The 26710-nt window shown below is 42.3% G+C and overlaps 1 protein-coding gene across 3 annotated transcripts in view; it reads left to right on the top strand.

The window, feature by feature from the left end:
* The window catches only part of ZZEF1 (zinc finger ZZ-type and EF-hand domain containing 1), a 112725-nt gene that overhangs the window by 55378 nt on the left and 30637 nt on the right, over positions 1-26710 (top strand). For 2 of the 3 annotated variants that reach the window (XM_023653285.2, XM_070227910.1), the window contains exons 27-39: positions 1048-1127; positions 3256-3349; positions 4285-4753; positions 5455-5619; positions 8933-9052; positions 9750-9911; positions 11495-11624; positions 13658-13796; positions 15686-15851; positions 16449-16711; positions 17624-17973; positions 21002-21152; positions 22820-22959. In XM_023653285.2, coding sequence (XP_023509053.2) covers positions 1048-1127; positions 3256-3349; positions 4285-4753; positions 5455-5619; positions 8933-9052; positions 9750-9911; positions 11495-11624; positions 13658-13796; positions 15686-15851; positions 16449-16711; positions 17624-17973; positions 21002-21152; positions 22820-22959 — 2429 coding nt within the window. The remainder of the gene's footprint in view (positions 1-1047; positions 1128-3255; positions 3350-4284; positions 4754-5454; positions 5620-8932; positions 9053-9749; positions 9912-11494; positions 11625-13657; positions 13797-15685; positions 15852-16448; positions 16712-17623; positions 17974-21001; positions 21153-22819; positions 22960-26710) is intronic. The other variant, XM_023653286.2, reaches the window with a different exon arrangement.

Below are 26710 nucleotides of genomic sequence, written 5' to 3'. Positions count from 1 at the left end.
GAAGGCACCGTTGGTCTCACTTCTTTCTGTTCCTTCCTTTAAGGGCTATTCATGGGTGCTTCAAGACTGACCTGCTTTGGGAGTGGTCCTTGTCTAGCTAATTTGCTCATCTTTGTCTAAAAATTGGTCACTCTTTTGCGTTAGAAATGTACAGGAGGAGTTTTTCAACTAGACTATAAGCTACTTGAGGGCAGGGACCATGTCTGTTTTCTCAACATTGCATTCCCAGTGCCTGGTATGGAGCCCGGCCCATTCTAGGTATTCACAGAGTACTTGTTGCATTATACATTGGTTCGGCAGAGAGCTTCACACTCTTCTAGTGTATTATCCTTTGGTTTTTAGAGGAAGAGAAGGAGCAGGCCTTACAGGTCTTCCTTTAAAAAAAAACACAACTTTTAAATTATTTTTCTAATTATAAAAATAATACCCATTCATGTAGAAACTTACAAAGTACAGAAAAGCTTTAAATAAGTATCAGCTGTATTCTCAAGAACATGTCTGTTCAGGAGACTTCAAGAACCTCTCTATTAACATTTTTCTATATATCTACCTGTCCTTTTATCTAGTTATATTTATATGTGTGTATATGCGTTTATATACATCATGTTTTTAATATATATTCCCTTTTTAGATAAGATAATTTTGTTTATATTGTTTCATAACCAGTCTTTTTAACTTAATATATATCATGAACTTTTTGGCATGTCAATAATTTTATCTTTTATTCGCTTTTAATATTTTTTATTTTAATTTTAATATTTTTTATTTTTTACTTTTAGTATTTCACTCACTTTAATAGCATATCCATTTCAGATGTTGTTGCTTTGAAAAAAGTTAGTTTGAAGTAACACACAGAACCCATTACAGGTATTTGTGTCTTAACTGATAATTTTTCCCCCCAAGCCTCTCTTGCCACCCCCACTGTGTGAGTGTCAGGGCAAGGACTTTTTCTAGTGCACTAGGAGCTTTGGAAACTGTTTTGTGCTGCATGTTGCAGTGGTGAATTGTGTTAACTGAATGTAATCTCTTGGTCTCTCCTTTCCCCAGTACACAGTGGGGGCAAGACAGCCCTGAGTGAGGAGTTTGCACAGGTGTATTCTTTGGCAGATGGGATTCGAATATGGATGGTAAGATTTTCCTTTGCATGTGATTTTTATATATTTTGAGTTTTCCCATCATGGTATCATGAAATTAAGGTAAGTAGATCTCTTCTCAAGAATATAACTTTAGGAATGTTTTTTAAACTAAAGTTCAGTGAGTGAATGCATATAAAATAATTTAGAACCCTTGAAATCATAATTTGGTGAGTGTTGATAACATTCGGAGTGAAGGGGGTTCAGTTGAGCCCCCTGACATCCTTCACTAACCCCAAAGGCCACTCTGGAACCTCTTAGACCAGGAGGAAAAGCCCTGCTTTAGATACTGGACAACCAGTGACGGTTTTAGGTAAGGGAGAGGCCTCTCTGCCTTCTAGAAAAGTGGCTCTGCAGCCTTGATTGTGACAGCAGTAAACTGGAAGAACAAATGTCTATTAATAGGAGAATGGACAAAAAGATTACATGTTACTATGTAAAACTATATTACAATGTAAAATGAAAATATAATACTATATCATAATGAAAGTCAATTAAATAGAGCTGCATGTGCCAGCATGGATGGTGTTCACAAGCATGGTGATGAGCTAAAAAAAGCAAGTTGTAGAAGAATGCATAAGTATGATATTCCTTATATGAAGTTTAAACACAAATCAAGTCTGTGTGTTGTATACATAAATATGTAGTAAAATTATACAAATGCGTGGAGAGGATAAACACCAAATTCAGGAGAATTGTTTTTATTTCTTAGGCATGGAGATGAATACCTATATATTATTATTTTTTTAATATTCACAATCATCTTATATATTGTATAGAAATTGGGGCAAAAATCTTTAAATAACTGAGTAGAGGATAGATAATGAGATTGAAAGCAGGAGACTAATTGTGGTAATTAGATAAGGATCGCTTGTGATACTTAGGAGATAAACTAACTAGACTTTGTGATCCATGTAAGTGGTGAACAGGAGGGTGGAATTTAGGACTGTTCCCATCTTCCTGGTTTGGGTGACTTGGTGGTAGAAGCATTGACCAGAATAGGAAAAATGGTCTTGGATCTGGAAGTGGGGAGGTAAGTTCAGTTTGGAACATGTTGAGTGCGAGGACATCTAGGTTATCTGAGACATTCAGCTGGAGAATTTAGTAAATGTGAAAGAATCTAAATGGCTGATGCTTCATGGAAATGTCAGGGCAGAGATAAGAATAACTTCAGTTCATTGATAATAGTTTTTTTAAAATGTCTGAGTTCCAGGAACGGACTGCCTTGGACAGACTCCACAATGATTAGAACATAGTTGGTGCCCAATATATACTGGATAGGTAGATGGAAACCAAAATGAACAGGATCTCTCAAAAGAAACTAAAAGATATTGTCATCAGAATGGTAGGAGGAGAATCAGGAGAGTGCATTGACAGAGAAACCATGACAGTTACTAGCAGTTTAAGAAAAAGAGTGTCTGATAAAGTCACCTGCCACAGGCAGTTCAAGTAAAAAGGATTTAGCGCTTGACAGGGCACGTCTTAGATTATCCTTCTGGTTTAGCGTAGGACAGACTGCCGACAGTTGGACAAGATGCCACCCTTCTCTCTAAGACTTTGGCCTCTTGCACATCACACGTGGCCTTCTGCCTGGGCTCTTGGCACTGTGGCCCCCACTGTGACCATTGCCTGTGCTGGTACTGGGAGCATCGTCCTCTGCCTGGCAGTCTTAGCATCGCTGAGCAGTGTCCTCTTGTTCAGGATAGAATAGAGATCAAATTTTGGTCCAACCTCTGTAGCAAACTGGGTGTATGACCTAGCAAGGTCTTTCATTTCTCTAGACCTCCGCTTCTTTAGCTATACTAGGTTGGCTTAAGATAAGTGCCCCTCCAGCTCCAGTGTTCTAGAATTTTTTAAATAATAAGGTCATGGGTACAAAACTTTCCCAAATAACACATAGTTGAAAAGAAGGTAATTTTGCAAGTACACCTTTAGACAGCTTCAAAGGCTGGAGTACTCCTAGGACAAACAAAAACAGCTCAACCTTGTGTCCGCAACAGCTGGACGATACCATAAAGTTCTCCATGATCTCAGTGCTGTGTGCTTTTGAAGTAGTTTTCTGTGGCTGCCCTTGCTGCCCTGTCTGGACAGCGTAACTGTGTGGCTCAAATCTTCCCCCCAGTTAGAGATGAAGCAGAAGTCCCTGATGAGCCTGGGGAACGAGGCAGAAGAAAAACTCGGGTCAGAAGCTGCTGAGGCCAACCCTGAGAGCCTGGGTGAGTGTGCCGACATGACTGTCATGACTGTGCCTTGTTTCTGTTTGACAGAAAACCAGCAACCCATCTTCTAGATTATTTGAATTGACACTGTTGACCTAGGAAGGTAACACAGGTGCTAAATGTATTTCCAAGGATATAGCACAAATAGAAAAATGCCAGAGAGGAACAATTGTTTATTAACATGATCCAAATGGAGCACCTTTCTAACTGCTTCTCTTAGGAGACATCAAGTCCTTTTTTTAACTATATCTTACTATGTTTTCAAAGTATGCTCACACTGAATATTCAGTGAAGTTAGGAATTGCTATAATTTTTTAATGATATCATGGTTATGTTTTAAAACTCTTATTTTTTTAGAGAAATATACTGAAGTTTTTACAGTTGAAAAAATGTGATGCTTGTGATCTGCGTGGAAATAGTGCAGGGAGTGGGGAGTGGGTGAGGATGCTCCGGGCTTGGGCTTTCCTCAAGGAAAGAACCTTTACAACACTGGAGACAGAACTCAAGTCAGGAACACTCAGAAAACTCTTGAGCTGGGGCAGAAAGAAAACATACACCCACCCAAGTTCTGACGCCATAGTAATAAAAAAAGAAATACTACTGTGAGGGTGAAACAAGTCTGGTCTTGGGTTGATAACTGTTGAAGCTGGGTCAGGGGTACATGGAGGGGTCCTTATACTGTTCTCCCTGTATGTGTTTGAACGTGTCCACAATAAAACTTTTTAAGTGTGCTGATGGTGCTAGGGAGATTTTGATTTGTATAATGAGATAAAATTTGATTCCATTCTGTCAGTAGATGTGTATATCATTGTATTAATGGAGGTATTTCTCATCCTAAATTATATAGTTTAAATAGATTATTTTCTCTCCAAAAGTAGGCAGTAAGTTTGATTTTGACTTTTTTTCATTATCTTCTTGCTTTTTGCATTTAGCAAAAGAGTGTATTCAGAAGAGTCTTCTTTTACTAAAATTTTTGCCCATGGGTGTAAGTTCGAAAGAAAGCTGTGACAAGTTGGTGACTTTAGATGAAAGCGATCACCTGCAGCCTCTCGATAAGCGCCAGAGGACAAGCTCCGTGGTGGAAGAACACTTCCAAGCCTCAGCATCTCCCACTGAAGCAGTGACCCCTGCTGCAGGAGACAGGAGTCCTGGCTTGGATGTCCATCCAAAGCTGCCACCTAGTAGTGGCCCTCTTGCCGCAGAAGTGTCCTCTGCCACAGCCGAAGAGCCCTCGTCACCTTCCACTCCTACCCGGAGGCCTCCGTTCACGCGAGGGCGACTCCGGCTGCTCTCCTTCCGGTCGATGGAGGAGGCCAGACCAGTGCCCACAGTGAAAGAGAAATACCCTGTGCTGAAGGATGTCATGGACTTCATTAAAGATCAGTCACTCTCCCACGAGAGGTGAGCCGGGCGTTACCTTCCTGGCACTTTCTTTTTTCAAGCTGTAGGAACCCAGTCTAGTCAAAGACTTGAAGTTCATGTTAAAAATGAGCAAATAATACTTGAAGGATATATTAAGATTTGTTTTAGAATGTTCAAGAAAAAAATTTGGTGATTGTTTTTTTTCTTTTAAAGAAGGATTTTTTTCACTTAAGATTTGTGCATTATACTGTTTGTAAATTATAACTCAGTAAGTTACTGTTGGGATAAAGAAAGAAACATCTCTTTTGGTAGCTACAACTCATAAGTTTATCATATTTTAACCCAGGGAGAAATTTAGGATTTGATATTTTATGACAAAATTATTTGTCAGTGAGCCTACATCTCTGGAAGGATTGCATGTTTTAATTTCCTGTCCTAAGAATTAAGTCTTTGTCTCTAAGGGGGAGTAAAGATATTAAAGTTCCTTTTTAATTAATTAATTTTTTAATCTGAGTTGTTTGGCTTCTGAACAGTTGGTATGAACTGATTTGTGATGCTGCTGAGTAATGACTAAAAGTAGCAAGCAGGTATTGATATCCTTCCTGAATGATATTTCTGATACCTCACAGTAGTATTTCTTTTTTTATTACTATGGCGTCAGAACTTGGGTGGGTGTATGTTTTCTTTCTGCCCCAGCTCAAGAGTTTTCTGAGTGTTCCTGACTTGAGTTCTGTCTCCAGTGTTGTAAAGGTTCTTTCCTTGAGGAAAGCCCAAGCCCGGAGCATCCTCGAAGTGCTGAGGATAATTCAGTACTGTGCCGAATCCCTAGGACAGCCTCACTGCTTCCATCCGCCTTATATACTTTTCCTGTTGGAACTGCTGACCTGCCAGAAAGAGTTTACCAAGTAAGTACAAATACAAGCCTGCAAGGAAAACAAGCAGGGCTCATTTTAAAGAAATCCTAATTGTCTTCCCTAATTAATAACTCTGTTATTTCCATATAGGATACAAATTTACATTTTTGGTCAATTCATTCTTTCATCCTAAGGGAAAAAGGGTTCTGTCCTTTTAGTAAGTAAATACCAGGAACTTGTTCATTCCTCGTGATGAGTTTATCAGCTTTATCTTCCCAGACAGTAAGGATTGTATTCCCCATATGCCCATACTCATCATTAGGCTCCTGGAAGCTATGAGCTAAATTTAATGCTCATTTACAGTAATGACCTTAATTTAAGCACCGCGCAAGGTTGTTCTGACAGCCACTCAATAAGTATTTTCAGCGTGTTGACTATGCCAGGCACAGTTCTAGGTGTTGTATATACAGCCATGGACATGACAGACAAGATCCTTGCTCTAAAGGAGCTTGTATTCTATTGAGGAGAAACAGACAGTAAGAATTGTATATATCAGATAGTGATATTGCTATGTGGTGATTTTCATACCGAGTGACCTAGTTTGAGTGGTCAGGGAAGACCAGCTGAGGAGATGACACGTAAACTAAGAAATGAGTGACCAGCCGAGATCGGGGGGAGAGCACTAAGACAGAAGGAATAGCTGTGAGGCTAGGGTGGGAGGCTAGCCCGAGGAACAGAAGGAAGGCCAGTGTGCCTGAATGAGGAGGAATGGGAGGAGACATGGCCAGAAAACTAGGGAGGGCCCATATCATAGAAAGCTTTGTTGGATACAAGTTAAGCTATGTGGGTTTCATACTGAGTTGTAGACAGGAAGCCCCTGGAGGACTTTAAGCCCAGGAGGACCACAGTGATTTATATTTATAAAAGGTACTTCTGGCTACTACGAAAAAGAGTGACAGTAGGAAAAGCAGTTAGGAGACTGTGCCAGTAGTCCAGGCAAGAGATGGTGGTGGTTGGACTAGGGAATAGCACTGGAGATGGAGAGAAAAGGGTGAGATTCAGGACATATTTTGGAGGTAGAATTGTCAGGACTTATTGATGGATTAGATGTAGTAGGTGAATGAAAGGAATCACGGGGAGAGAAGCTCTTAGGATTTTGGCTTAAGCAGTCGTGTGGATAATACTGCATTTTACTGAGGGGAAGAGTATGGAAGAAAGATATTGGAGCAAAAATCAAAAGTTTTGTTTTGATCACATTAAATTTGAACTGCTTCTTTCACATCCAAGTAAAGATAGCAAGAAAACAGGTAAGAGTGTAAAGTTCTGGAAAGAAGCCAGACTAGGGATACAATTTTTTTTTTAAGATTTTATTTTTCCTTTTTCTCCCCAAAGCCCCCCGGTACATAGTTGTATATTTTTAGTTGTGGGTGCTTCTAGCTGTGGCATGTAGGACGCCGCCTCAGCATGGCCTGATGAGCAGTGCCATGTCCGCACCCAGGATCCGAACCAGCGAAACCCTGGGCTGCCGAAGGGAGCGCATGAACTTAACTACTTGGCCACAGGGCTGGACCTGAGGGATACAATTTGGATGCTGTCAGTATATAGATGGCGCTTAAAGCTGTGAGACCTCCTAGAAAGAGTGCAGAGATGGACAAGAAGGCGGCTCAGGACTGAACCTTAGGGGCATTTCTTTATTTAGAAGTCAGGCAGAGGAGGAGGAATCAGCTAAGGAGATCAGGAAAGAGTGGCCATCAAGGGTGAAAAGCAGAGGATGGTGATGTCTTAGAAGCCAAGAGAAGAATGTATCTCAGATGGGAATGGTTAGTTGGGTCAAATGCTGATGCAAGAGGATGTATGAGATAAGAACACGTTGGATTTGACGACAGTCTCACTGGAGCCATGGGGCCAAAAGCCCAATTGGACTGGATTGAGAAGTGAATTGGGGTAGTAATTAAATGGAGAGAGAGACTATAAACAATTATTTTAAGAAATTTGGCCTTAAAGGGGAGCAGAAGAATAGGGCAGTAATTAGAGGGGAGGTGGGATCAACTGAGGGTTTTTAAGAGATAATTAGAGTATATTTGTATCCTCATAGTAATGAGGAAAATGTGATCCCAGAAGAGAGTGATCAGTTGCAGTAGCAGGTGGATAAGTAGGGAAGGTGGCCTTTGACAGAGCCAGGAGACTCTCTGTGGTAGCAAGAGGAAAGAGTGTGGATAGAGATGCAAGATGGTTGGTAGGTTTGGTGGTGCAAATATGAGGGAATTCTTGTGTGATCATTTCTATTTCTTAAAAATGAAATATGAAGACTAGTCATCAGCTAAAAATGAAGGTTTAGGAGGAAATAGTGGCAGTTTAAGGAGAGGCAAGAAGGTTTAAATAATAATGAAAATTGAGAAAGCTGATCTGGTTGCCTGAGAATTTTGAGTGCTTGTTTGAGAATTATGGTTGTGAATTTAAAGTGATACTAGTCAGCTTGGTCGTATGGTGTTTCCTCCATCAACACTTAGCTGTTTTGGTACAGGTTTAAGATTTCTCAGGCATGTATGTGGAGGGAGAAAGCAGCAAGGGAGTTGGTCCTTGCTAAGGTGTGATTATGGTGCTTGGCCATGGAATCTAAGCTGAGTATGGAGCAAAGAGAAGGTGTGGCGAGAGTAGTAGATAGTGAACAAGAGGCAGCGTCGTGGGTTGGGGCTCATTGGGATTGAAAGTCTGTTGTGGGAGTCTGAGAGTAGGTGAGCAGGGTGTGAGGTCGTGGTCAGAGTAGGATGCTCTGAAGTCAGGATTTCAGAGGTAATGCCATTACTGTGATGACAAGGTCAAGGAAATAACTATCAGACTAGGATGGCTAAGGGGATGCAGGAGAAGATCACTGGAGGTGAGGATAGCAGAGAATCTGGAGACAGGAACTGGGGCATCATTCCCATGGATGTTGAAGTCTCCAAGGTGATGAGTTTATCAAGGTAGAAAAGACAACTTGGTGCTGAAGTCATCAATGAAAGGCAGCAGAGGGGTGGGCATGCCTGTGTGGAGAAGATCAATTGAGGTAATTTTGGAAGAATACTTTACTCAGTATCTGGCACTCAGGTAGTGCTCAAAGGGGTTTATATTTGTTTATATTAACAAAGAAAGATAAATAATTGTCATCTCCATACTCCTGGTGGGCAGCCCTCTTGTCAGGCAGACAGACTCATTTGCTGTTTTATCCACTGCTTTCTGCAGTCATTATATTTGTATTTACTTAAGTTTCTGCTCTACTTCGTTCAGCTCGCTGCTTCTTGGCTCTTTTTCATGTAAGGAATAATGATGATTAAGTTAATGATGTTCTAGCAATTAAGTGATCGATGATTTCCTCTGTTTCTAGTTATTTTGGACACTTGGAGGCCTGTGGTGCAGATCTACACAAAGAAATTCGAGACACTTACTATCAATTTGTTCTGTTTTTGGTCAAAGCAATTAAAGGATTTAGTAGCATAAATGACAGGTACTGGATAACTTTATAATTTCTAGAGAAAAAATTATTTCTGTTTTTTCTGATTTTAAAAGAAATGCGTGTTCAATATTGAAAATATAGAAAAGTACAAGGAGTAGAATAAAAATAACTCCTAATCTTACCTTCTAGAGCTAATTGCTAATGTTAATTTATTAGTATATTGTCTCCCAGCCTTTTTTCTGTATGGTGTGTACAGTTTTCTAAAGGGGTTGGGTCTTGGTTTATCTAAGAATTGGTAACCTCTTATTTTCTGTTTTTGATCTGTTGGGCACAGTTTTAAAACTAGAGTATAAAGCCGTTCCCCAGTCTCCTCCATAGTAGGTGGTTTAGACGTAAACCTTGAATCAGATGGTTCTGTTCTATGTCTAAGTTTCATGACCTGGACTAATTTGGGACGGCCCTGATCTTGCTATTTATCAGGAGGCGATGTGCCCTATGGTAGTTCTGGCAGGATAGAAACCTTACTTTACTCTTTCAGAACTCTTTTGCTTAAGCTGTCCTTTGAAGAGGGTTTGTATGGAGTATGAGAAATTTGAAAGGGATTATAAGGAACCCAAACCAGCCATCTGGAGTTTGCTTCTGCTTTCCACTTACAAACAGACCAGGTCTCTGACTGACATGTCTTGTTTCTCTTGTCTCCATTGGTGACGGGCAGCTTTGATAATTTTCACCTTCATGGCCTCTTTAGGTCCTTGCTGCCTGCCTTATCCTGTGTTCAGACAGCCCTGCTTCATCTTTTGGATATGGGCTGGGAACCCAGTGATCTTGCCTTCTTTGTTGACATTCAGTTACCAGATCTCCTCATGAAAATGTCACAAGAGAATATAAGTGTCCATGACAGTGTGATCAGGTAAGAACACAGTCCTGCATGCTGCAGTCCCTAAAGTAGATTATGAGATCCAGTCATCATGGCCTAGGGGTTCAGAGCGCAGGCTCTGGAGCTAGACTCTATGTGTAATATCCTGGCTTTGCCACATACTAGCTGGGTGACCTTGGGCAGTTTATTTAATCCCTCCGTGCCTCAGTTTCCTCATCTTTAGAGCTGCAGATAATAATGGTACCCACCTCACAGGATCGTTGTGAAGAACAAATGAGTTCTGTTTGTCAATGTTGAAAACAGAGTCTGGTGCATGGTGGTGTATGTAAGTTGGTGGTGGTGGTGTTGTAAACAGGGAAAGTGAAGACCCCCTACATTTTTGGAGATCCTACTGTACTTTGTTGAATTGGAGAATTCTTTTCTTTATTTTTTTGTTGTAATTTATGTGTGATTTTTAGATACTATAATCTCATGTACATTATAAGGAATTAAGGTATGAGAAAAAAATAGTACGTGAAGTGTTTTTTTTCTTTCCACTTTTAATGAGTGTCTCTCCACCCTACTCAAGTCCACTCATGTCTGTAGAAAAGAAAGAAGAGAATGGGAGGTGAAAAGCAAGAGGAGAGAGAATTAAGAGGAAATAAATGAATGAGTCAACGTTGGGACAGTTTTCACTCTCTCAGAAGAGATATTCTGGGGAAAAGAGAAGAATTAAGGCTGTCTCCTTGTTTACCAAACCTCAGCCATTGCCCTGCTGTCAGAGGGCTGTCTTGCAGAGAGAGGGGAGACAACAATGGGGAAGGTGTGGTGGGGCATCCACATGCCAGCTCTTTAGCTGTCAGTCTGCTTGTTGTTTGAAGCTTTGCCTGCCCCTGCATGATATAGTCCTTGGGGATGGGGCCGCATCCTTCACTACCAGTCCCTCAGAGCACCTAGCCCAAAGCTAAGTGTGAGTAGGCCTAAAGTCAGTTTGTTGGGATTTATGAGTGAACATATCTACATTTGTTGGTTGGTAAATATTTTGCATTTGCTGTCAAGCAAATCCTTTCATTTTAAAAATTCTGGTTGCTAAAACAAACTATAAACTGCAATTATGGAAATTTACAATTTTGCATCTAAGAGGAGTCCACGAGATTATCTATATGAAACTTTGAAATGAGGAAACTGAGGACCAAGGCTGAGTGCTGTGTCAAGGTCTTACGGCAGCTAATGGGAGAGCCAAAGCACCTGGGTCTCTCCTTTCTCATGCTGATACCACTAGGGTATGCTAAGCGTGTCCAAATCAGACTTTAAAAGAAAATCACTTTATTTGGCTCCAGTGCCTGGCACATAGTAGGTTCACCGCAAATGGTTGTCGAGAGGAATTATGCCGTGTAGGTACAACCTTTCAAGCTCTAATTCCTCACCCATCGTAGTCTGCTCCAGAAAGGGCTTCTCCCTTTTCACTGGTATATATCTATCAAACGTCCTGGGGCTTTGAAAACCAAATTGACCTCTTCCTCTCAGAAATTTAAAAATGCCCCACATATTAGACCCATAGGACAGAGTCTGCTAACCGGCGCTTTCCTTGATTATTGGGAGAGGCATGCTTTTCTCTCTTTATGTCCTTCTTTCAGCCAATGGAGTGAAGAAGATGAGCTTGCTGATGCGAAGCAGAATTCAGAATGGATGGATGAGTGTCAGGATGGCATGTTTGAGGCTTGGTATGAAAAAATAGCCCAGGAAGATCCAGAGAAGCAGAGGAAAGTAAGACCTCTCAACTAGAGTAATCGGAAGTGATTTGCTAGGAGTTTGGAGAGGACAGGCTGCCTGGGGTGGGGTGCTGCCAGCAGGTTGTCTCCCGAGAGGGCTGCAGGTGGCAGACAGCACCTTAGGGAGTCAGCTGTTGCTGAGTCTGGTGTTTAACCTGAGGGGTCCTGAATCCTGACTTGACCACACTCAGAGAATGGCTCCCTCCCATAGAACTAGACTCACAGAAAATTGGCTCATGAGGCTGAAGTATAATATTAGATGCCACTTTATTAATTTACAGTGAGAAATAGAATTGCTGAAGGCCCTGGGCTCTGGTGTCCTTGGTGCAACACATTCTTTTCCTGTAGGCAAGCAGCAGCATGGGAAGCCACGTTTCAATCAGAAGGTTGTCTGGTGAGCATGGAAGCAGCCACATGTACACAGAGTCAATTACGTGATTCAAATGTGTAAAGGCTTCAGGCTCAGCCAGCCTGCCATGTCCATCTCCACGTTAGGTATTTATCTGTCACCGCCACATTGTGCCAGGCATCTGCTGCCTCAGATTCATTGTTTTCTTAGTATTGTGTGCCTACTATGTGCCAGTTACTTTGCTCCTCCAGCGCCTCTGTGGTGCTTGGATGGAGCATACCAACTTGGCCTTTGCGATTTTTCTGTCTTGTATCTTAATATCTTACTGGGAGCCATTCTGTAGTTCTAAAGTAACTGGGCATATTTGCTCTGATCTACTACTGTTTGATGACTTAGTGATTTATTTCCCTATTTCCAGGCCATAAACATAAACTGTACTGTAAGTCTTCAGGTACTTTTCAGTAAAACAATTGGTTTGCTCATGAAGCGGTGCCCTGAGGACTATCTCCCCAGAAAACTTTTCTAAGTGCCAGCAAACAGTGCTTCTTATGCAGTGTTTCCTGTATCCGCGAATGCTACCTTTGTCCAACCAAGCACCCAAGCCAGAGATCTGGATGTTGTTCCTGACCTTTCGCTTTTACTGACCCCCATACCCAGTCAGTCCCAAGATTCTTCACTTGTGCCTCCTAACACCTCTCAAATCTCCCCGACTTTCGCCGTCTCGTGTGCTGCTCGTTCCAGCCCTCGTCATCTGTCACGGGTTACTTTAACAGCTTCTCTCCTGGTTAGGCTTCCTGACTCTGGTCTTGCCCCCTGCAGTGCACTCGTCACTCAGTAACCAGAGGAAGCTTTAGAATGCTCAAATCTGATCACATTACTCTTCTGCTTAAAAACAGTTGGTGACTCCTTAGACGATTATTTTAGACGCTCTGTGGTTTAACCTTTCTAACTTTATTTGCTTATCCCCCGTACTGTGTTCTACATATTGAATTATTGCCAGTTTCACAAACCATCATCTCCTTTTTGCCTCCTGTACAGCTTGCCTTTGCTTTAAGCTGGCATGCCCACACCCTTACCTCTACCCAGCTAATACCTCTTTGTCCCTCAGGTCTCAGGGAGGAATTATTTCCCTTCGAAAACCTCCATGACTTTCCTAACACCCACTGATATCCCTCTTCTGTATTCTCTAAGCCTCCTGAATTTGCCTCTTAAAGCCCTTGTCATACTGTATGGTGTCAGCTGTTTACTTGGGAATTCCAAACTAGCCACTAAGCTCCTTTATCGTCTAAGCCTAGCACCTAGTACAATGCCTGGAATAAATTAAGTACCCATTGAGTGATGGCTTGATTAATGAATAGTGGCCACATCAGAAAATCTGTTGGGGGGCCAGCCCAGTGGCGCAGTGGTTAAGTTCGCATGTCCCACTTTTCGGTGGCCCGGGGTTTGCCGGTTTGGATCCCGGGTGCAAACGTGGCACTGATTGGCAAAAAGCCATGCTGTGGTAGGTGTCCCATGTATGAAGTAGAGGAAGATGGGCATGGATGTTAGCTCAGGGCCAGTCTTCCTCAGCAGAAAGAGGAGGATTGGCAGTAGTTAGCTCAGGGCTAATCTTCCTCAAAAAAAAAAGAAAAAGAAAGAAAGAAAATCTGTTGGTTAATTGTGCCGATTTCACCTTACAGATGCACATGTTTATTGCTCGCTACTGTGACCTGTTGAACGTGGACATCTCTTGTGATGGATGTGATGAGATTGCCCCCTGGCATCGCTACCGGTGTCTGCAGTGCAGTGACATGGATCTCTGCAAAACTTGCTTCTTAGGTAAATTTCATGGTCTGAGTATGCCATACCCAAAAGTAATAATCATTTCTATTTTCTATGATCTTGTCATTTTTTAAACTCCCATTGTATTACATAAAAATACTGCTCAGTGGTATTCTCTGATTTGTTGGCAAATATGAGCCATGTCTCCCCAACTGGATAATAAGCTCCAGAGCTCTGTTATCTGACATGCTTCCATCTTCCATTGTGCTGGGTGTAGACACTTGATAAACACTCAGGACCAATGAATGTACCTTCATTTGAGTTTCCAAGAAATTATTTTCCTTGTGAATCATGCAGTATTTACAGGTAGTAATACACACACACACGCACAGCAAACTTCAGAATTCTTGAATACTGTTGACTCGTAGGTGCTGAGGTAAAGCAGATCAACAGTAGTGAGCAGTTGATTGTTCTTCATGTGCATGGTCCAGTTGTAAAAGATACAGCCCCTGTCCTTGAAGCATTTACAGTCTTAGCAGGAGACTGGACATGTCCACAAAATGTATATTCCAGTAAAGAGTGTACATGCTGAGTTACAGATGAGCAGTACAGATTATTCTAGAAAAGCTCTGAAGTAGTAGCCATCACTGTTGCAGGGAAGGCTTGTGGAGGAGGTAGGATGTGAGTCGGTCTTTGAAGAAAATTAGAATAGGATGATTGAAGGAAACATTGAAGAGTGCGTCACCATCCAAAGCAGAGCAAGTCCAGAGACAGAGGAGTGAGCATCTGTAGTATGTTAGACAGACATGCTCAAGTGTCTGTCCAGCTAAGTGATGGGTGAAGAGAGGTGGGGTCCAGATTGTGGGACCGTGAGATACTGGGCTAAGGAACGTGAATGAGTCTACAGACAATGGGGAAGGTTCTTCAAGCAGGGTACTAACACGATGAGAGCTATGCTAGAGGAAGGTGGTTCTCTGTAAGAGTTTCCCTTAGGAAATCAGTCACAGTGGTGACAAGTGGATTAGTGCCTGGACTAGGTTCATGGCAGTGGGAACAGAAGCGGGTCAGACATGAGGAGCATTTAGCAGAGTCCGTTACAGGGCTCGGAGACCCACGGGACTTAGCATGAGGAGACCAGAGCGTCAGTCTCTTCTGTGACTAACATTCTTTCTCACTCACTGGGTCTGGGGTTATGAAGTCTGTTTTCATCTGTGATTCTGGAATGAAAAAGTAAGAGCAAAAGCCTGATCACTCCTCAATGCTTGTTAACAGGAATACACAATAGATGCTTAATGTTTGTCAGAGGAGAGGTCATGGGAGCCAGCTCACAAATTAGCATGTGGACTTTTGCCAAACGGTGGTCATGACGGGACTTGGTGATCTAGTTGTTCAGACTCTGTGTGCCTTGGAAAAGGGTTGGAGGGGGGGGGGTCAGTCCACGGTACCATTGCTAAGAAGTTTTGTGCTGAGAATATCGTTCATATGCTCAGAACTACTGGGCAGAATGCCCTGGTCTCCTGAAGATGTGGATTAGATGTACTAATCTACTTGTCACTGCTGTGACTGATTTCCTAAAGGAAACTCTTACAGAGAACCACCTTCCTCTAGCATAGCTCTCATCGTGTTAGTACCCTGCTTGAAGAACCTTCCCCATTGTCTGTAGACTCATTCACGTTCCTTAGCCCAGTATCTCACGGTCCCACAATCTGGACCCCACCTCTCTCCACCCATCACTTAGCTGGACAGACACTTGAGCATGTCTGTCTAACATACTACAGATGCTCACTTCTCTGCTCCTCTGTCCCTGGGCTTGCTCTGCTGTGGCCCCCGATGTCCTTAGCAATAAATTGGGAACAGCCTTGCTTCTGGGGTTGGTTTGGATTTGGAAACTAGCCCTTCTGTGAGCCCTTCGCCCAGTTCACCTCACACTGCTATTTTTCTCCCAGGTGGGGTGAAGCCTGAGGGCCACGGAGATGACCATGAAATGGTCAACATGGAGTTTACCTGTGACCACTGCCAGGGTTTGATCATAGGCCGGAGGATGAATTGCAATGTGTGCGATGACTTTGATCTTTGCTATGGATGCTATGCAGCAAAGAAATATTCCTATGGGTATGTCTCACATGACCTCTGGCCCTGTAGCCTTTTCTTCATGTATTCCTTTGCTTTAAAAGGGGGCTTCTTTTTTTAAAAAGGATTTTTATTATAAAAAATTTCAAACACACCCACGAGTAAACAGACTGGTGCAGTGACTCTCCACATATACCCATTACCCGGATTCAACAGTTAGGAAGATTTTGCTGTGTGCTTTTCTTTTGTTTTGCTTTTTTAAAAAGCAACTTACAGATCTAAAATCATTTCCTTCCTACATACTTTATATCCAACTCTAAAAATCATGGATGTTTTCTCATATTACCAAAGTGCTCTTACCACACCCTGCAGAATTTCACAATAAGGAATTCTCATATCACCTGGTTTCCATAGACAGTCTTCTGGGGGTTGTGAAATCCTGAAATGGTATCAGCAAGGTTTGTGTTTCTTCATTTCTCTGGGGAAAGGGCCCAAACATCTCTTTAAATTTTCAATAGCCACAGCCTTAGAGGTAACTAATGCCTGGTCCTGACCATACATGCACTCCCCTGAGGCCCTGTTCTGCCTTTTGGAGCCTCAGAAAGGCTTGTAGGCCTTAAAAATGTCTTGCCTTTGCAGCCATTTGCCTACGCACAGCATCACAGCCCATCCGATGGTGACCATCCGGATCAGTGACCGGCAGAGGCTCATCCAGCCCTACATTCACAACTACGCCTGGCTGCTTTTTGCTGCCCTGGCTCTCTATAGTGCCCACCTGGCCAGCGCAGAGGACGTGGACGGCGAGAAGCTGGATCCCCAGGCCCGCAGCAGTGCCACCACCCTGCGGAGCCAGTGCATGCAGCTTGTCGGGGACTGTCTGATGAAGGCTCACCAGGGAAAGGGTAATTGTTCCTCATGCACAGAAACCAAACCGACCCCCAGCTGCTTGGGAATGAAAAGCCCCAGCAAAAGTGAAATACCGTGCTTGCTTTAGAGGCAGCAAAATCCAGTTTTCCATAAGAGGTGCTCACCCCAGTGTGGAACTTAATGTTAAATTCCCAAATGCATTTGAGAGAAATTAAAGTAGCTTTAGTTTCCCTAAAATATTTACATGAGGATATAAAAAATATTAATAATTAAAACTCTTGATGTCTGTAGATAAAGTGTGTAATATTTGAATCTAACAGACTTAACATTGCCAAAGGAATTCAGCCTTTTTAAACCTGGGGTGCAAATCTACTCCCACACAACTGTATTCTAGGTGAGAGCTATTTATAACTAAAAGAGTTTGACTAATAAAATACCTAGATGATTTTGACTTTACTGAGGGGTGCTAAGGAGAAAAGAGCTTGTGTGCTGACTGTCTGGGACATTTCCGTTTCTTTCAGAATAAGGGCCTCCCCGTTCTGGTAAGCGTTGGGGAAGTCAGACCTGTGTTAGGTAGCAGGTGCATGATGCCAGTGCTTAAGAGCTATTTTGTGATCTGTTTGTCGGTGGGGATTTAGAAATCCAGTTGTGTGGGGCTACTGTCAAATTTTAATGTTACTGATTTTCTGACTAGACAGTTCTGTTGTATCTTTTGTCTTCTCTTGTTCATAAAGTGTAGGTCTCCCTCCTATCCAGACTTTTGGGGTCTGAAATCACGCACTGAGAGATTTGGGTCGCCAGGGGATTTGTATTGAGTAATCTTCAGGTTGATTTGTGGAGGACTCAGCCGTCTATTTCCACATAGTAGCAAAGTGATTTATGGAATTTGCAGGAAATAACCCTTCTTAGAAAACTTTTCACCGTTCTCTTATTTGCTTCCCATGTAGGTCTGAAAGCTCTAGCTCTTCTTGGTGTGTTGCCAGATGGTGACTCTACCCCAGAAAACCAGGCCCTGTCAGTCACTGTGCCCACTGGAACATCAGAGGAGCAGCTAGAGAAGAAAGCTGTCGAGGTTGCAGAGGAGCCGTCAGACACAGACCGTTTTGTGCACTGCAATGTAAATAACAGTCTCGACTGGGCAGAATCCCAGGCTGAACTCAGAGAGCCCGTCACACAGGAGAGCAGAGCGGAGAGGTTAAGGGCACAGACTCTTGACCCAGGTTGCCTGGGTTCACATCCCTGCTCTGTCAGGCCTTGGGCGTGTTACTACAGTCTCTTCACTTCAGTTTTCTCATCTGTAAGATAGGGGTGATAATAATAATACCTGTTCCATAGGGTTGTTGTGAGGAGTTACATATATTACACACATTGAATTAATGTATGTAAAGTGCTTAAAACATTGTATGTCGCAAGTTCCATATCTGTGTTAACTACTCCTTTTACCTGCCTCCTGGTGGTTTTTATAAGGATTGAACAGGATTATGCACCTGAAGAGATTAGTTCCTGGCCCATGGTGAACACTATCTGAGTAGCTGTTATATTCAGCCAACAAATACGTGATACTAAGTGCTTACTATTTACCAAGTACACGTAGTAGTTCACATTGTTGGGGAGGAGGAATTTTCCTTTTACCCTTCTAGGTTCTTTGGCTGATCTAATAATCAAATCAATGTAAAACAGATTAACATGAGAAAAACAAATTTAATTATGTAAGTAGGTTAGCCCCATAAAAATATGAGACCCAAGGATAAGCCAGACAGTTGAGGCTTACATGCCAGCCTGAGCTGAGGAATGGGACAGGGGCCTGGGGCTTCCAAGGGGAGGAGGGCAGTTCACAGGGTGATCAGAGGAGCAGATGTTAGGTAATCAGCTGTTTGTCCTGCCATGCAGACAGGGTTTGCAGATAAGAGCTTGTCTCTGGTAATAGCGCTCTGTCTGGGTCAGGCTGCCGATCTAAATTCTTTTAGGCAGTTGAGGGAAAGGTAGAAGTTTGTCTTGAGTCTGCTGAGTCCTGATAACCTTCAGCTTGAAATAATCTGCGTGCCAAACTGGCACATTTTGGGGTCATGTATTCTGCTCCCCCTCAACATATATTTGTATAAGTAGAAGAGCCTGTCTGGATCCAGTCATACCCCATGATAGTGACATTAAAGACTGTCTTGTGGCAGAGCACAGCATCGCTTCTGTGATGCTGCCTCCAAAGCTTGAGTTTATACTGTCAGTGCCCCTGACTGCCTCAGGAGCTGCTAGTGTTTCTGTCCTTTATCTCCATCATGTTAACTAGTTCAAGGATCCCCTATTTGGTGATTCTAGCTCACCGGGATCCTGCTGTCGTTTAGAGGAAGACAAAAGCAAAGATGGCTAGCGAAAACTTGAAAATTCTACTAGCTTCATTCAGGCAGAGTCAGCACAAGACAGGTGGCATAGCAATCTTCAAGCCTGTCTCTGAGGTGTCAACATTGTTGATCACAGGACCCCTTCTCCAGGCAGCACTTTAACCACCCGTGGATTCTGTGGGGCAGAGAGAACCTTATCAGCAGAGACAGGATAAGTCAGTAATCTTCACCTTTGAGCCTAGGAATATTCGTATCTTCTCGTGAGCTCCTAGAATCTTTAACATGCTGCCTGTAAGCACTGTCCTCCCCTTTTATGTACTTATTCATTTATATTTATCAGAATGGACTCAGATTTTTTTTGTTCAATGGATTAAAATCTATTACTTTTCAGTATTTATTTAGGTGCTCAAATCATCCCATGTTTGGCCAATGGGAGCTCCTTCCAGGTGGCTTTTGTGTCCTTTGATATGTCTCCATTATTCTTTGAGTACTTCCTTAATTTTTGATACAAAAAGATGTTTCAGGCTTGTCTTGGGCTTTTCCTGCCTAGGGACTGGAATTGGCCTTTTTCCAGTAGCGCCCAGGGCATTATTTTTATTTCTGAAGTGTCCCCACCTTTTGGGTCCCCTTGTCATCAGCAGCTGGGTGCTCCCAGGGTATCCTGCCTCTGGCTCAGTCTCTTGGTCTTCTAGCAAAGCTGCAGTTTCCAGCACTGTCCCCACTATGATGGCCCTAAGGACCACATCCCATTTGGGCCCTGAATACAAATTGCTTGTTTTTGAACTCACGTGCTTCTAGCAATCCCAGGCCCTATTAAGGGTAACTGCCCTCTCTCCCTCCAGTGAGTAGAGACACTTTTCATTTTATACAACTGAGAAACCAACCTTAGCCAGGGGCATCATCTAGGGGATTCTGTGTACAACAGCCTCAGGCCAGCACTGAGGCCCCTGGGTGTCACGTGGTGCAACAGCAGTAGCTCTTTGGAGCCCTGTTAAACCAGGAAAGAAGATCAAGCTAAAGTTATTAGCCAGAACGTTGGAATTATATTGTCCTCACAAAGTGCCACATGGTACAGAGAGTATGGTGTTGAAAGTCTTTTCAGAGGGTACATTTTTAACAAGGCAAGTAACTCTCTCAGTCTTGGTCCCTTCCTAGTACAGTCTTATAAACCCTTGTTTCTTTTGAGGGGATTGAGGGTGGGAGCGATGTCAGGGTCACAGTTTCCAGAGAGGGGAGGATAAGTTTGCTGCACTGGAAGATGTCAGGATCTTCTCGGGAGTGGGTGGTGTTGAGCAGCGCTCCATCTTTGGCTCCAAAGCATCCTGGGCTTCCCAGACTTCTTGGAGTTAGGCTGCCGACACCATGCACAGAGGACATCCTGAGTGGCCTAGATTGCACGTATAAGCCTGTGTGATGACAGGGAAAAGCACCCTGAGGGCCTAAGGAGTGCAGGTGATTTTTGGGTGACTCTGAGTCACTCCTGAGGAAATTCAGGCTGAGGACTGTCACCCCACCAGCCTGGGCAGCTCTCCGCCAGCCTCCTGAGCCCAGAAAACCCTCTCAGCTCCAGTGAGGGCCCCCTTAACAAGTCTCCTTGCCAAAATGGAATTCTTAAAAGTGTAAGTCAATTTAGTATACCAGAAAGAAACCCCAAGTTTGTTTTTTCCCTTTTTCCCAAGAGAAGAACTTTCCATACTTGGCTTCTAAAAGCTAAATAGAATGTGTTAGAGATTTGTAATAGAGCCATTGCTTATGTGATGCAGGCTCTGACATTTGGAAGATTTTTGGGGGGATGTGATGCAGTGATTACTGTCTTAATTAGAATATAGATTTATCAGAAATGAGGGACATTTTCTAGTGGAATTCAAAAGTATTTTAGTCTGTGAAGACTAATTTGCCAATGATTTAAAAAATTGTATTATAATATTAATGAGTAAACTTTTGTTATAAGAAAGCTGAATTCTTTTGCGCTCACTATTTTGTTTTTAGGGAAAGAGAGATGTTCATAAGGCAGTTGTTCCTTTAGATTTCAAGCAGAGAAGTAAGGCAGATGAAGGTGTATTGTTAATGAAGGATCCTTCATGCCAGACTCAAATTTCAGACTCACCTGCAGATGCTAGCACACCTACAGGACTTCCAGGTAAAGACTATTTGACCATGACCTTGACCTCTTTCATCTTAAAATGCACACATACCCAGCGCTGATCTGTTTATTGCACACAATTTAAAATTGGCTAGCAACCAAGGGTGCATGATTTTTCAGTTCTGTATCAGATGATGCTGATAACACTTTGAGAGTCATCTTTCCTCCACTTTGCCTCCTTTCCTACCTTTTTTATTCCCTAATTTACTGGGTGCCTTCTATGTGCCAAGTACTGTGCTAGGGATTACCCTGGGGTTGAAATAGGGACCACGTGAGACAGATAGACAGATAGCTCCTGCCCTGTAAACTCATGGAGCTTACAGTCTGGGAGGATTTAAGACAAAGGAGCAGATAACCGTAATTTGAGGTGGAATATGATTCTGTCCAGAGAGAAGTGTAGGTGAGTGTTGACAGTGATTGGCATCCACATAAAGCCTGATAAGGGAAGGGCTACAGGGACCTTGAATGTGCTAGGGTCTGCTGTGAGGAAGGGCATTCAGGGCAGAAAGAACCACATGAGCAAAGGCCTCAGAGTGGGAAACCCCAGAATACAGGGGTTAGTCCCTTGGGCAGGTGTGTAGGGATGGAGTGGAGCACTGGAATGTGAAACTGGAGGGCGCTGTGGCACTTTGCTGCCTGGGGATAGCAGTGGCAAGGTCAGAGCTGTGTTTTAGGAAGACTGATGAGCAGAGATCGCAGTACTGTGGGCTAGAGACTGGCAGCAAACCTGAGCCCCCTCTTTATGGCAGCCCAGGAAGGCAGGAGCTTTCCCATGTGCCCACTCTGTGATGGAGACAAGAGTGAACACCTGGCATCCTGCCCTCTCGGTGGGGCCAGCTCTTGGAAGGGGTTGATGGTCATCTCTGCAGTGCGTATAATTCTGCATTCCAGAAAACAGTGTTGCTCCACGTCAGTCCAGGTCATCAAAATCCACTCTAGGTTCATTCCCTTGAGGATTAGCATCCTGGTTCACATGCAGTTTATTAATTCATCAAATTTTTTACTGGGTACCTGCTATGCTCCAGGAGCATTTCTAGGTGCTTGAGATAGCTCACTGAAAAAAAGCAAAAATCTAGAAGGAAAGACAGACAAACACAATAAATATCAGTGATACAGTCTGTTAAAAGGTGGTTAAATGCTCTGAGCACAGAAGGGCAGGGTTGGGAATGGGAAGTGCAGAGGGGTTGGGAGCGATGGGAGGGAAGGCTCCACATTTAAATGGAATGATCAGGGGCCGGCCCTGTGGCCGAGTGGTTAGGTTCATGTGCTCCGCTTCAGTGGCCCAGAGTTTCACTGGTTCAGATCCCAGGCACGGACATGGCACCGCTCATCAGGCCACACTGAGGCCACGTCCCACATAGCACAACCAGAAGGACCTACAACTGGAATAAACAGCTATATACTGGAGGTCTTTGGGGAGAAGAAGAGAAAAAAAAAAGATTGGGAACAGATGTTAGCTCAGGGCCAATCTTAAAAAAAATTAAAAAATAAAAATAAATGGAGTGATGAGCATAGGCCTCCTTGAGCAAGACGAGTCCAGCAGTAGATTTTTAAAGTCCCAGCTTTATTCTAGTAGTGGCGCAGGGACAGTGCATGGTTTACTTACCTCTTCGGACATATATAGACCCTGGCAAAATCTGAAAGTTTGGTGTTTTACAACTCAGATGCTGAAAATTCAGAGGCATCATCTGAGAAGCCCGTTGAGGAAAAGGCGGTTACTCCAAGCCCTGAGCAGGTGTTTGCTGAATGTTCACAGAAGAGGATTTTGGGATTGCTTGCAGCCATGTTACCTCCCTTAAAGTCGGTAAGAGACAAATGGCATTTCTATCTTTTCATAATGAAAATATTTAAGCTTACAGAAAACTTGAAAGAAAAGAACAATGAACAATTATCTTTACCTCGATTCACCAGTTAATATTTTGGTTTATCTGTCTCTTTACATATGTATATCTATTTTTTTGCAGAACTTTTGAAAATAAATTGAAACCATCTCATTTACACTTCACCCTCAATATTTCAGCATTTGTCTCCTAAAACGTGTTCTTCTATATAACTACAGTGTCATCATCACACTTAAAATTTTTAACTTTGATGGAATGCTTTTATCTTCTATATAGCCTACATACAAATTTCCCTAATTTATCCCCCAAATGTCCTTTTCAGCTTCTGTTTTTAAAATCAGGATCCACTTAAGAGTTGCATTGCATTTAGATGTCATACTGTTTTAGTCTCCTTTAATCTACTTTCCTTGCCTTTTTTTTTCTTTTTAACGTTCATAACATTGACATTTTTAAAGACCCTAGACAGTTTGGCTATGTCTTCTTTATTCTTTTTTATAATTTCCTGCACTGTTCTTGCATGCTTATTTTTCCACATAAACTTGAGAATCGTTTTTATCAAGTTAAAGAGATGTTGTCAGTATTTTCACTGGGCTGGTGTTGAATTTATATATTAATTTAGAAGTAGCCGACATCTTTCTGATAGTCTCCTGTTTTTTTCAGTAAACAGAGAGCAATCAGAAAGTAATCAAAGACAGCTGCTGAAACAGGACTTCCCAACTTGGCAGGGCTGTGGGGAAGGAGAAGTGTCCCCAGAACCCAGCATTTGGTCCTCAGGTCTCTGGATCCAAGGACTTTTTTTAGCAGTTTGACCACAGATGCATAGTCTCAGGGGAATCACCTCTTGCATAGGACTCTGGACTGATTTATAAATCGGTCACAACTCGCAGAGGTTTGTGTCTGGCAGGAAAATGAATATGTATTCCCTTTTGGTGTGTAAATCCATCCTGAAGACCACATTGTAGTTCAGGAGGTTGTCTGATGCGTGTGGAACTGGAACTAGGAGAATAGGATATTGCGAAGATGCGTTTCCATGAAGCTGGATGAATTGGCCTCACGCAGCAACAGGTCTGTCTGGGTAGCTGTTATTGTGCCTCTGAAATCAGCACCCGCGGGCTTGCACAGAGCAGTCACCATTTGGCCTTTGCCTTCCCTCCCCAACACTAATCTTTTCCACATCTTACTGGGCAGCACATTGAGAAACCATCTCTTAAGTTGGGGCCCTTCTGCAGTTGGCTACTCTCATCTTTTTTGTGTTGATTTTACCAGTTTCTCTGTAAGAGTGACCTTTTCCTAACTTGGTCTCACTGTGTTGTAAGCATTTGTGTTGTAGTCAGTTAGCTTACTTCTTATGAGATGAGCTAATTAATTGCTTTGTGCCAGTCAACCGTGGTTCTCCCCATGCCCCACCCCAGCCCAGCTCCAGTACACATTTTTTCCTGCCCCCTTCCCAAGTTCTTTTCCTTTTTTTTTTAATGGTTTACTAAGTCTGATCATAGTTGTGGTTGTAGTTAAATTTTGTCCACTTATTTCAATCTGTATTTCTCTGTCAACTAACAATTTAACCTTTGCTTTTTCTTCCAAACAAGATGAGACCTTTCTCACACTTCTTTTTCCCTCAGCGTATCCCAAGTGTTCAAATTATCTGTAATTTCAGCTCCAGATGGTTTGGTTGGCTGGTTGGTTTAGCATTTTTTTATTGTGTTTAGATTTTACCTCTCTTAAAATTACTTTCTTTAGAATGTCAGAACCACGTTGTAATTAATTGTTGATGGCTACTGTTTTGATTGCACATTATTGTCTGTTGATTACTGTTTTCCTCTTGAATTGCTTATTCTAATTCATTTTTTGTTGTGCTAGAATACTTCTTCAGATATTAAGAAAGGCTGCATGTCTGTCTTTTCCTTTCACCCATGGAGATATTTTGGGAGCACAATTATAGTAACACAGTCTTTTTCCTTCAGAACTCTGTAAATGTTGCTTAATGAGCTTCTGCAACCTAGAGTTACTGATAAAAAGTCCAGTATTGGGCCGGCCCCGTGGTGTAGTGGTTAAGTTCACGTGCTCTGCTTCAGCAGCTCGGGGTTCACAGGTTCAGATCCTGGGCATGGACCTAGCGCTGCTCCTCAAGCCATGCTGTGATGGCGTCCCACATAAAATAGAGGAAAATTGGCACAGGTGTCAGCTCAGCAACAATCTTCCTCAAGCAAAAGGAGGAAGATTGGTAACAGATGTTAGCTCAGGGCCAATCTTTCTCACAAAAATAAATCAAAGAGAGAAAAGAAAAAGTCCAATGTTAAGAATGATTTTTTTTATCTAAAAGTTTTCCCTTTATCCTTAGAATTCAGACATTCATCAGACCATGTCAAAATAGAATTCCCTTTCTGTGTTCCTTCCCTGCATCCTGTTTGCTTTTTTGATAAAAACTCAATTTTTACTTCAGCTGAGGCATTGCTCTTCTCTTGTTTGTTTGCTTCTTCCCACCCCATTTTCATTTTCTGGAGTGCATAGTGACTCTCCTAGATATACCCTCCGTCTTCTCTTCAGTTTGGTCATACTTTTCATCTTTGTCTTTTGTTCGGAGAGAATTCCTTAAGTAGTTTTTTGAATCACCTCTTTGATTTTTAGCAGTGTCTCTTCTGTTCTTGCTCTCTCTATTGAGGTTTGACCCCTGACAATCTTTTCTTTTTTAACACTCTTTGGAAGGCAAGTTATTAGATTTATTTTAGTGTAAGAAGTACCTAGATTGACTTGTATCTGGAATATATAAACAACTCTGACAACCCAATAATAAAAAGACCTCTATCACCATAGATTAGTTTTGCCTGTTTTTAAACTTTTCATAGATGGGGTAAGTCACTGTGTACTCCTTTTGTGTCTAGCTGCTTTCACTCAACATTGTGTTTGTGAGATGCATCATGTTGCTGTGAATAGTTTTGCTTATTCATTCTCATTGTTATCTAGAATTCTATTGTGTGAATATAGCCTAATTTTAAAATTCATTTTACGATTATTGGGCCTTTGGGAAATTTCCAGTTTGGAGCTATTCCACGTCGTAGTAGTACCACGATCATGCTTGTACCTGTTTTCAAGTAAACACATGAATGAAGCCAAGCTTGGCCTGCCAAACAATTTTTCCACAAAAATTATACCAATTTACATTCCCAGAGTGCTCCAAAAATGTTTTATAGCAAGAGGATTGGAATTAATATGAAGCGTTTTGTTATCATGTCTCTTTACTCTCCTCCAGTCTTAAGCAGTTTATCAGCACTTTCTTAACTTTCATGACCTTGACACTTTTGAAGGTTACAGGCCAGCTGTTTTGTGGAATGTCCTCTTTGGGTTTGGTGGGTGTATCCTCAGGAGTAGATTCAGGTTTTGTATCTTTTGCAGGAGTGTCACAGATTCACATTGCAGCCTATCAGGTGGAACCCAATTTTGATTTGTTTCATTACTGATCATGTTCACTTTGATCACTTGATTAAGTGGTGTCAGCTAGCCTTCTCCACTGTAAAGTTGATCTTTCCCCTTTGTTATTAGTAATTATTTAGTGGGGAGAGTCTTTGAAGCTATGCAAATTTTCATCAAACTGGCAATTTATTCATTTAGTTATATCATTATGGGTACACGACTTCCTGTTTAATTCCTCATTTATAGCCCATTATTCTTCTTATTTTGATGCTTAAGTTGACCTGGATTTGGCCAATGGGAGCCCAT

This window comes from Equus caballus, chromosome 11, assembly GCF_041296265.1.
Source record: "Equus caballus isolate H_3958 breed thoroughbred chromosome 11, TB-T2T, whole genome shotgun sequence".
Classification (NCBI taxonomy): domain Eukaryota; kingdom Metazoa; phylum Chordata; class Mammalia; order Perissodactyla; family Equidae; genus Equus; species Equus caballus.
This window is presented reverse-complemented; position numbering and strand designations above follow the sequence as displayed.